The following is an 11,347-nucleotide window of genomic DNA, read 5'->3' as shown; positions in this document are numbered from 1 at the left end:
ATTAGAATCGCCTGATTTTTCTATTATTTTTACTATTTTTTACGGACTCCATACCTTTTGTTTTCCAATCACGTGACCTTGGCGCTTATTTTGCGGAGATGCTGCGCCAAGATGCCGTGCAAAGGGCGCTTAGGAGAAATCCACGCTTCTGCGCAGCCTGCAGCACGCTTCTCTTTCCACATGGACACTTCTTTATCTCACACACAGACCATGTATATACTTTCTCCCTTGTCTATATAAACAGCAGGAAAATTGCTTGGAGACCCCAAGTTGATTTACCTTGTCTCATATCCATTGAGGAGGCACACCCCCAGCCAGCTAAGTAGTTGGCCCCTAGTAGTTCAGAAGCTCACCCCCTTACTTGCGCTCATCACACCTCCAGGGCTAAGCCCCCATTGCCAACAGTAGATAGTAGTAGGACGCCTTAAGCATCATAGGTAGCCTAGCATGGTTAGTAGTATAGCCTTAGATAGTAGACTGCAGTGTTTAGTACGGCCACAAGCGCCCACTCACCAGTGTGTACCAAACCTTACAGTTGGCATACAACACATATTTTGTACCATACATCACTATTATACTATACATGTTTCAGCCATGTTTACTCATTACCCTTTGGTTTTTTAGTGCAATAGCAGACCTCTCAAGTTTAGTATGGTAGCTTAGTGTACATGTATCTTGGCAATATATTCACCTGTTCCTTATCCAGCCACTAGAGAAAGACACATTAATCATTTATAGGGTAACAGCCATCTAATAGCTCATTCTTGGCTCCTAATAGTCCCTGGGTCCAGAGCAATCTAGGGATAAAGGGGAGGAAGAGCCAGTACTTATTGAGCATATACAACACCCCAGAACATTGCTTATATGCACTGAGAGCTTATGTGATTATTCTTCTTGGTTATAAAAATGCTCTTGTACCTTTTGTTTGTTCAAATTTGGCCAAGAAATGGGTCAAGATTCACAAAAGCTGCAGGGGCCAGGCTGGATGGGTTGCATTTGCAAATCAAATGGAACACCTGGCACCTAACCAAAGCTGTATCTTTGCATAAACTTGTCCCATTTCCACCAGAATTTGTACAAATACTGTCCTAGACATAGTCTGGGACAGCATGGGTGATGGCACTTATGGCCAGGGCATACAAACAATAACCCACATAAGGCAGTAGTAACCTAAGCTATGGCAACTAACTACCTATCTATGGTAACTAAGCTGCTTAAGGCAACAACAGGCTATCTAAGTACAGGGGTGAGACTGCTTAAGGCAGCGTTGACTGAGTAACTAAGTAAGGTTTACTGGGCTGTAGTGCCCTTGTACAAAGTGGGGATGCAACAGGAGGTAATTGACCTGGGTGTTACCATGGTTGGTTGGCCTCCTTATATATTCTATGGAACAGCTAATTACAAATACATTATATCCAATACCTAATCCAATAAGAACCCCACTCTGCAGTTGGTCTTACTCATGCATATGTGTCACTGACATGTCATGTTGACATCATAGGTGGAGGTGGCTATGGGTGCTGAGCAAGTGCAGATGGGGACATGGCTTGGTGCTTAGCATATGATATAAGCACCAATGTCATGTGATCAAAAATGTTGTCCAATTGCCTTTGTTTAAATTTGAGAAAATGGGAATAAATTCCCTGGTATCAAATGTGTCTACAACAAATACTCTTTAAATATATTTCTATATTCCTTACTAATGTACCTATGCATTATTCCCTACTGTTCTTGCATCACTCTCATGCTCACAAAATACAGTCACGTGTTCCATTTGTTTTGTGGCCCACTGTAGCTGTCTAAATGCAAATTCAAAAAAAGCAGTGGTTGCATGGCCTGTCATGATATCCTTTCTCATCAGGCCACTCCTTAAACCTTTGATATCAGGTTTCTCTAGAACTGCAACAGACAAACCTCTTGGGCCCCAAAAAAATACCACTCTATGGTAAATGTACTTCAATAGCAAAATCTGACTTAGGCACTGATCTGCTTAGGCACTGATCTGCTTAGGCACTGATCTGCTGAATAACAAATTCCAAGGTCCCATAAAGTGCTAGCGCCAATCATTCAAGCGCTCTTGTCCAGCTCAACAACCACCGTCAGCCAATGGCTTCTCCTGATAAAGGGACAGGCTTTCGTGCCTACCTAAGGCGTAAGAAAGATAACATTGTAGCAAGATCCAGGCCCCGCAGCGCATCGGACCTTTCAATTTCCATACCCTCCCTTCACCCCGATACCCAGTCCTTACACGCCGAGCCAGCCGCCTCTCAGTCGAGTTCTACTGCTGATGATGTGGTAGCCTCAAACAGCCCATTGCAACACTCAGACAAAGATCAGCTACTGGTCACAATTGATCCACTCAAAGGCACTGACGCAGCTAGAGATACCGCGACCGTCAGAGTTCCCTGGCTTATCACCCCTACACCTTCAGCCATACAAGCCCTTACTAGTACACTGAGAAAATTGCATAGCGCAACGGAGGTTTTCCCACCCCTACAAGTTGCTGTTGGAGGGCTATTAGCCTCCGTCGAGCATATAGAGGTTGGTGATTTGGGTCATGTCCGCCGGCTTCATGGTGACTAGTCCCGACTCTTGTCTAGCTGAGCTCTAAGAATCATGGCAAAATGGAGGCCTTGGCAAGACGGCTGTCATTCCTCATCGAGCTGCTCCGCCGGCATATACAAGAAGCCAAGTCGACCGAAGTTTCCGAGTTCCTTCAAGGAATCGCAACGTGAGTTATGCAAGACGGGTCGAATCCGGAAATCTCACAGAATGCATAGGTCTGTCAAAGAGCAAGCGGCGACCATCCGCAGCAAGCAGGACCACCAAACCACAAGATACGCTAGGAATGTGGAACAGGACGAGGAAGGGATACTACGCGGGTACAAGAATATAGCTGAGATCCTGGAAGACATGAAGGTGGGATGTGGTATAAATTAGTAAGCAACAATGCTAACATGAGGCAAAGATTGAAGCAAGCCTGAAAACGTGGAATATAGCCGAAGAACAGCTTGCGGTGAGCTCAAAATCTAACTGATAGGCGTGAAGATTGAGCCTTGTTCGATCAGCACTCTCGCCTTGCCTGTTTATCACCTGTCGAATCCGCCATCTACAACTCACTGTTGTCTCATGATGTGAATCGTAGAGCATGCACTCAGAACACTCGGTCGGATATCTTGCTCGAGCTCAATCAGTGGTCACTCGATCAAAACAAACCCAGCGTCTACTGGATGAATGGGATGGCGGGCACAGGCAAGACAACGATTGCATACACATTTTCCCGGTGTCTTGAAAATCGTGGTGCACTTGGGGCTAGTTTCTTTTGCACCCGCACATCTGAGGAATGTCAAAACGTGGGAAGAATCATACCGACTATCGCGTATCAACTCGCGCAGTGTTCCCCTGCTTTTCGATCAGCGTTGCTAGAGGTCTTAGAGCAACAGCCCAACATTAAATCACAGTCGATCGACAGGCAATGCGAGCGGCTTATCAAGGAGCCTCTATCGAGATTGAAGAACGAAATGACAAAAGGGCTCGTAGTCGTGATCGATGCACTCGACGAATGCAGCAACGCGAACGGGGTGCGAACAATCCTGGAAGTCCTTTTCAGGATCACTCCAACCCTCCCTCTCAGGTTCTTCGTCACCAGTCGACCCGAGCCGGACATCCGCCACAGGATCGAGGCGCAGTCGGACCGCAACCGGACGATGTGCGTGCTTCATGAGATCGAAAAGTCGCTAGTGGAAGCAGATATCGAGCTGTACCTTCGTGATGAACTTGGTAACGGCGTCTCTGAGCATGATTTGACCAAACTTGCCAAACTCTCTGGAAGCCTGTTCATATATGCGGCCACAGCAACTCGCTATATTCGAAGAAAAGGCACCATGATAGATCAAGATCGGCTCGAGGCTATCCTGAACTTATCTTCCAAATTAGCCAACCGGCACGCAGACATTGATGCTCTTTATTCTACTATCCTATATGCGGCAGTCTACGACTCAACCCAGGATCAGGAGGAGCAAAGCCAGACACTTGCAATAGTTTGGACCGCAATTTGTGCACGAGAGCCGGTCAATGTGGATACGCTGGGAGCTCTGGCGGGGGTCAAAGTGGCAAAGGCTAACATATTGCTCCAGTCTCTGTATTCGGTGCTGCACGTGTCGCAAGCGACTGGGACGATCACCACACTACACGCATCGCTCCCCGACTTTATGTTTGGCAAGGTGCGGTCGGCGAAGTTCTACTGCGACGAAGCAAAGCACAGTCAAATGCTCGCCGAACGGTGCTTCCAGGTCATGAAAGACGAGCTGCGATTCAACATCTGTAGTCTAGAGACATCGTTTATACCCGATAGAGAAGTGCAACGCCTGGAAGCTCGGATAGCAAAGTCAATCTCGCCAACGTTGTCATACGTAACACACCATTGGGGAGACCACGTAGTCAAGAGTGCGCCTTGTGAAATAGTGCGGAATGCGCTAGAAGACTTCCTGTCACACCGGCTGCTGTTCTGGATGGAGGTGGTCAGCCTAAAGCGTACGCTGGACAAAGGGATAGGCATGCTGTCAGCGCTCAAGCCATGGCTGACGGTAAGGCATTTGAGTAGAGCAGCTTTAGTAGGAGGTTGATGACGAGTGATAGGTCGAAGACGCATCATCGAATCTGGTCAAACTGCTGGATGACTCGTGGATTTTTGTGGCAAAGTATGCTGCTGGATCTGTTTTGCAGTCGACGCCGCATATATACATCTCGGCATTGGCATTTTGCAATCACTCAAGTTCGATACACAAGCAGTACTGGGGCCGCACTCGAGAGCTTCTGAGCTTGGAAGGCTCTGCGATGGAACAAGGTCAAATGTCGCTACTTGCGACATGGCAAATGCCCTCGCAGGCCCTCTCACCTGCATTCTCACCTGATGGGTCTCGGTTTGCAATTGGATTCGAATATGGCACAGTGTATGTATTTCATGCCCACAATGGGACAGTGGCTCTTGGACCCCTGGAAGGGCACACCAGTCAAGTCAACTCCGTAGCATTCTCTCCCAACGGGCTGCTACTTGTATCTGGCTCTCAAGACAGTGCAATCCTTGTGCGAGACGCGCGGACGGGCAGTTGTATGTATGACGTCATCAAGGGGCATGAAAGAGGAGTGGCGTTGGTATCGTTCTCACCCGACGGCAAGCACATCCTCTCAGGGTCCCTTGACCGGACAACGCGGGTGTGGGACAGTGGCAACGGCAGTCTCATACCCAACTCCATCAAGCGCCACCCTCATGAAGTCCTTTGTGCGGCGTTCTCTCCTGATGGGAAATATATCGCCTGCGGCTTGTATAGCAATAAGAATCCCATCGTCGCTTACGACGCATCCACCAGCGAATCTCTCCCATTTTCATTCGGCGCTCATCGGTTTCCAGTGGAATCAATTGCCTTTTCGCCAAACAGTAAGCACCTTGTCACTGGCCATGCATCCGGCGATCTGCGCGTCTGGAATCTACAGGACGGCACCCCCACACACTCCCCGCCCAAAGTACACAACCGCAGAATCACATCCATTGGGTTTTCGCCACTCGGAGACAAGCTCGTCACGGCTTCTGTTGATAAGTGCGTGTACGTATGGGATGTAAAGAACGGCTACTCCAACCCTTGCCTACTTGGCACACACGATCACTATGTTTTCTCAGCTGCATTCTCCCCTGACGGCACACGAGTTGCATCATGCTCATCTGGGACCGTCAAGATGTGGAATACACTCTACTCGGCATCATCTCAGACCTCACAGTCGAGCGCACCAATCAAGGCTATCTACTCGGTTGCCATCTCGCCTGATGGCTCACGTATTGCCGCAGCGGGTGGTGACAAAGCGATCTACATGTTCAACACACACGATGGCACTGCCGCTCTCCAACCACTTGTCGCACACACGGGCGAGATCTTCTCGGTGGCGTTCTCACTCAACGGCAGGTACCTCGCTTCTGGCGGCGACGATAATGGCATATGCCTGTGGGATGCCACTAGCGGCAAGCTACTATCCGGTCCAGTTGCAGGACATGAAAATTGGATTTGGTCAGTTTCGTTCTCACCCGATAGTAGGTGTATTGTTTCTGCTTCCTCCGACAAGACCATACGTACGTGGGATGTGGACGATGAGACTCTGGCGCCCACAGACCTCGTTGGAACACACGGCGACGAGGTCAACTCAGCGGTATTCTCCCCCGACGGCAGGCATATTGTTTCTGGGTGTGACGACAAGAAGATCTGGATGTGGAACTCGCAGACGCTATCACTCGTGTTCGATCCCTTTGGGTGGCAACAGCATGAAGGGCCTATCCGGTCGGTGACATTCTCACCTGATGGAAGACTCATTGCATCCGGGTCCGGGGATGGCGCTATCTGCATTTTCGGCTCGCATAGTGGCGAGTTGGTTCTTGGCCCTCTCAAAGGACATCAGCATTCGGTGAAGTCAGTTGTGTTTTCACCCGACGGCGATTACATCGTATCTGGCTCGGAGGATCGAAGCGTTCGAGTGTGGAGGGTGGGAGATGGCGCCCCTGCATGTGAAGCACTTGAGGGGCATCAAAATCAAGTTCAGTCGGTGGCATGTTCACCGAACGGCGCATACATTGTATCAGGCTCATCTGGCTCAACGATTCGAGTATGGAAGGCGCCAGGAAGGGGCGTTGGATCCGACCTATCCCAGTCTGCCTTTTCGACGTCAGACGAGCGGCAGCCTCACTATGCGACTGCCGGCGGACTGACGATCAATAGCGATGGGTGGGCACGCAACCACAACTCACAGCTGCTTTTCTGGGTCCCATCTGATCTACTCAAGCTCTTTCCCCGCCCTGAGACCGTCTATACGATCGGGCCTGAAGGCACGCTTCGAGCAGATTATACTAAGCGCTTGCTGCTTGGGGACGAGTGGCATCGATGCTTTGCTGGCTGAGAGTGAGGTGAACACTGTTGATGCGGTCGATCAGTAGCGATATATTGACTTAGGAGTTGATAATAAATACCAAACGGTCCACAGTGCGCTTTGTATATATTCGTGGACGTTTATGCAGTGCAGTATCATGTATTTATTGTGTTTGCGCAATATAACAGTGCCGTGCTTCATAGCCTTCTGCTCCAACTATGTACGAATCCTTTAGTACCTTACTTGGCGCTCGAGTTCGGAGTTCACAAGACACTTATCTCTCGAAATAGCCCGCCAACCCAAAGCTAAGAGGTAAGCAGAGAATTACATTGGAAATGAAAGTCTTAACATTCATGCAATTGAGGGTGCGATGGGACTTATAATATAGCGTGACAACCATCCTGCCTTCCATCAGCTTCCTCCGGGCACATATGAGTGAAAACATAAATATCGGATAAGTTAAAATACATATGAATACACATGAAGTCATAACACGTACAGCTCATCCAGGTCGTTCGTATCTACTGTACATAGTGCGCAAAGGGACCCCACAGCCCAAAAACCCTGAGGAAATATTATCCCATTACTTCAATCCACAAAATAAAATGCTTCGAATATAGCTCGAGATTAGAATCCCATTCGCTCGTGATGGTGTCAGCTGCCTTTTCAGCAATACTGTAGACAGTACGCTGCAGATGAGCGGCGAGGCGCATCGGGATGATACTTGCGTCCACCTATCATAGTCATAGTTTTCATAAAGTAATATCACAAAAGATTGCTTTAGAATGTTACATATCACTCGCAGATTACCCGTTTCATATGTCTTCAGGTTTTCATCCACCACGTTTCCAAGCGACTTGGGTGCCATCGCCCCAGTTCCGATCAGGTGGTACAAAGTGCGAATATCAACCTTGACTGATTTGCTGACGTCTTCGTCCGACTCGATATCTGGACTGGGGTCCTGTCGAGCGACAAGCACCGCAGCCGATGGCTCGGCCTTGGTAGTCTTATCGGCAAATTTGACCAACTCTACGAGGATGCTCTGGTCTATATTGGAGACGAAGCTTTAGAAAAGTGGGCAACATATTGCAAGTAACGCACCTATTTGCTTGGGTAGGTAGTCATGGTCGATGGCTGGAGGCGACGGGGGGTCTGGGGTGTTTAGATGCTAGGCATGACATAGGCAGACTGACCGCGTGGCGCGTGGTGGATAGCAGCCATGACTTACAATGTTTCTACGAGAGAAAGGATACCGAATTCACATGACAAGTGAGATATAAGAGGTTCTATCTTTTGCTAGACCGGGTCCAAAGTATCCTGATAGGACCACACGGTCAGCAAGACTCTTGGGAAAGTGCCAAGTGGTATACCTGCCTGGATGCAGAATGACTTCGACATTACCCATCTTCTTCCTTGGCCACAGTTCTTGAATCCTGTACTGATCCTTCTGAAGTACCGTAACTTTCTCCTTCACATTATTCCACAGTGACCTGTGCATGTGCGCAATCTTGCCAGAACTAGCAAGGTAGTAAAGGTCAATGTACGATAGCATGGAATATTAGGTAACGACTTCCTGGCACCTGGCACTGAAAATGCCACAGAACGAACGAACGGACATTGGAGGGGATTGGATGGATTCACTGCGTATATACATATTTGTACCCCGCACCTTATAAGGCCGGGTCGATTGTGTCCAGACTCCCCCCGATATTAATTTGAGTGACTATTGGACTACCGGCATCTTCAGCTCAAGGCTCGACCACTTTGTCACTCATCCGACTTACACTACCCAAGCTGGATACAGACCACGGCCGAATTGATCGCACCAGTGGCTCCTGGCCTATCACAAGGGATGAGGATGGGACTTGTACTTGTGGGATGCGTTCGAGTCCCGAGGAAGATTATGACTCATAAGCGGTCACCAAATCACACAGTCTGCTATTAAAAACCAGTTTTATGAAGGTTGACAAATCGTAAGGTTATTCCTCTACCACCGGCACGTTGCTCTACCTTATATGCGCCGCGTTTACTAGCACGCTCATCACTTCTCAAGCGCTTCTTGTACCCGGGTTTACGGTGAAACTTAATTGCGAATTTCCCGCACGCAAAAAGTCACACTATATGTACAGACCACCGGTAATGTCCGAGTATGATTTCCATGAATCAGCGTACTTAGCTCATCCCTGTGTGCTGTTGAGCTGAAGACGCTTGGCAAACTTGAACGTTGTACCTTAATTTTGAGGTTTATCGTGGGTTGTTCCACGATACTGATTCCCTTCAAGAACAACCACCAATAAATATTTTAGGGCATGCACCATTTCTCGCATATGCCGCTATAGTTGGGCATAAATTTCAATTAATACTACCGTATGTATCCCCTATGGTGCATACACATAGTCTTACAAGCGGACTTCTTATTGGATGGATTACTTCGATCGGCTCTAATGGTACGCCCTCCGGGATTGCTTGCGTGTGCTCACCATGTGTGGGTCTGATACGCGCAATTATCGATCGGCAATAAAGGATGCATATAATCATACATTCAAGCCCTATTTGGGGCAATCAATCCTCTCGCACGACAGTATATGCACTATGTTTAAAAGTGAAATAGTTCCAGAATAAATTTCTGTTAATATACATTCCCAACCAATTGCAATACACATGCTGTGCTTAGTCTTGATAGTAAATCTATCCACGATAAGCGACACCGTTGGCAGAAAGACTTCCATCATCGTTATAAAGAGATGAGCCTGTACCAACCACTGTTCCGCCCTCATTGGCAGAGATCCTCGAAGGCGAGCTGGCAACGAAGATAGCATACTGTATGGAATATTCAGCATCCAGAAAAATCCCCATGGATCCAGCACTCACGTAGGTAACATAGGAAGCACCGTCAAGGAACTTCATGGCCTGCTTGAGGAAAGCAACCTGTTGGTCTCGTGTTGCTGGTGAAACCAGAGCGAACTCGGAAACAATCAGCTGTAATCAGTGTTAGTACGTGTGGTTGAACAGCGTTGAAGTAGACTGACCTTGTAGTTGGGGAAGCGGTTATGGGCATTTTGAACGTGGGATTGGAACTGAGCAAAGGTGTTGCCGTACCAATGGATATTCACATAGTCGAAATAGCACTTATCATAAAAGGTGGGTCGGCAGAAGAAGACAAAAAAAAAGTCAACATACGCGTCCTGCACAAGCGGAGATGAAGGCAGCAGTCCAGTCAAGACCTTTGCCAGCGGTCGTACTGGAAGTAACAGATGGAATAGCCTTTTCTGAGTACCGGATATTTGTTAGTGCACGAGCACAATATATCTATACCCGTTAACTCACTGATTTGAAGAGGATTGACGTATTGGATGTACCAATTCGCGGCAGTTGCAGCGGAGATACCGTTGATATCAGGCTCGTTGAGCGTAAGAACCGTATTCCAGCCCTGTTGAGCCGCGCGGGTCTTGAGCTGGGAAATGGGAGAGGAGTCGCAGTCCATGCATCGCTGCATGCCGACCCAGTTCAAATTACTGGATGGACATATTTAGTGCGATTTGCATCGTCAGGAGGAAGGTACTTACGTGGTCTTCGCGGGGCGCCAGGTCTCCCAGTTGTAAATCCTAAGATTCGGTGAGGTTAGGAGCTTGTTCACCAAGAAGTATTTGTGTATGCGAACCATTCAATGTTGGCGTTGGCGAGCTTGGCGGGGTCGAGGTTAGTATTCTCGTTGTCTGCGCGCATTAAATGTTATTGAATTGTTATCGTAGACAGTAAAGGTGAAGCTTACACCAAGGCCACGCAAGACCACGCTTTCCTGCCAAAGCCGAGGGCACCACGGCTAAGAATGCTACGGCGAGAGTAGCGATCTTTGACATAGAAGACATGGGCAATAGAAAAGTAGAGCGAGTTGAGTCAGACCGAGTCAAGAAACTGTAGGTTGATGGTTCAGTAGTACCTTACCTTACCCGCTATATATACCAACTGAGTGAACATTATTGGGTATATCTACCCTCTATATGACCCGGCCATCACTCTTCGGGGAGCTCGGACACAAGGCTAGCCCCGCCTAAGGCGCTCCCGACTATTCATTCGCGTCGGATCAGCAGGGTACAAAACTAGCAGTGTCCCCGGTCGTCGATTCGGATGTTCTCGTCGTAGCACATGTTGAACTACCAAGCAGGGCTCGACTAAAATGGTTCCGCCTTGGCTGGTCTCGGCTAGTGATCGCTAGTGATTGGCGGGCGCGAGTCACGTGACGGGTTGGCGATTGCGTCCAAGGCCGTGAACCCCGAGGGCCGAAGCCGAGCTTCAGTAAGTCAGGTGAACACGGCTGAGTACCTCCCAGGCACCAAGAATCCAAGTTGTTGTACAATTCAGCAGAGAGAGATGTAGTCCTATGACAGTATTAATTGCCATTCCTACACCGAAGTACATTAGGTGAAGGTGTAATGCC

General features: G+C 48.5%; 3 protein-coding genes across 3 annotated transcripts; 1 reads left to right on the top strand and 2 right to left on the bottom strand.

Moving 5' to 3' along the window:
• Nucleotides 1–2,106: 2,106 nt before the first annotated feature.
• Nucleotides 2,107–6,939, top strand: RhiXN_10103 (peptidase C14; the record flags this gene model as incomplete). The annotated part of the gene is made up of 6 exons (XM_043329919.1): nucleotides 2,107–2,541; nucleotides 2,601–2,731; nucleotides 2,781–2,919; nucleotides 2,969–3,016; nucleotides 3,069–4,586; nucleotides 4,639–6,939. The coding sequence occupies 6 exons, from the start codon at nucleotides 2,107–2,109 to the stop codon at nucleotides 6,937–6,939; spliced, it is 4,572 nt and encodes a 1,523-aa protein (XP_043184016.1).
• Nucleotides 6,940–7,484: 545 nt separating this feature from the next.
• RhiXN_10102 (GMC oxidoreductase) lies at nucleotides 7,485–8,130 on the bottom strand (the record flags this gene model as incomplete). Its single annotated transcript, XM_043329918.1, has 4 exons — nucleotides 7,485–7,643; nucleotides 7,709–7,956; nucleotides 8,011–8,061; nucleotides 8,103–8,130. The coding sequence occupies 4 exons, from the start codon at nucleotides 8,128–8,130 to the stop codon at nucleotides 7,485–7,487; spliced, it is 486 nt and encodes a 161-aa protein (XP_043184015.1).
• A 1,467-nt stretch (nucleotides 8,131–9,597) lies between these two features.
• On the bottom strand, nucleotides 9,598–10,778 carry RhiXN_10101 (glycoside hydrolase family 128 protein; the record flags this gene model as incomplete). Its single annotated transcript, XM_043329917.1, has 8 exons — nucleotides 9,598–9,729; nucleotides 9,781–9,888; nucleotides 9,939–10,037; nucleotides 10,090–10,178; nucleotides 10,237–10,424; nucleotides 10,476–10,514; nucleotides 10,571–10,625; nucleotides 10,682–10,778. 8 exons carry the CDS (start codon nucleotides 10,776–10,778, stop codon nucleotides 9,598–9,600), a joined length of 807 nt encoding a protein of 268 aa, XP_043184014.1.
• Between the last annotated feature and the right edge of the window lie 569 nt (nucleotides 10,779–11,347).

This window comes from Rhizoctonia solani, chromosome 11 (genome assembly GCF_016906535.1).
Source record: "Rhizoctonia solani chromosome 11, complete sequence".
In the NCBI taxonomy this organism is placed as follows: domain Eukaryota; kingdom Fungi; phylum Basidiomycota; class Agaricomycetes; order Cantharellales; family Ceratobasidiaceae; genus Rhizoctonia; species Rhizoctonia solani.
Note: the sequence above shows the minus strand (reverse complement) of the source record. Positions and strands in the feature narration are given on the sequence as shown.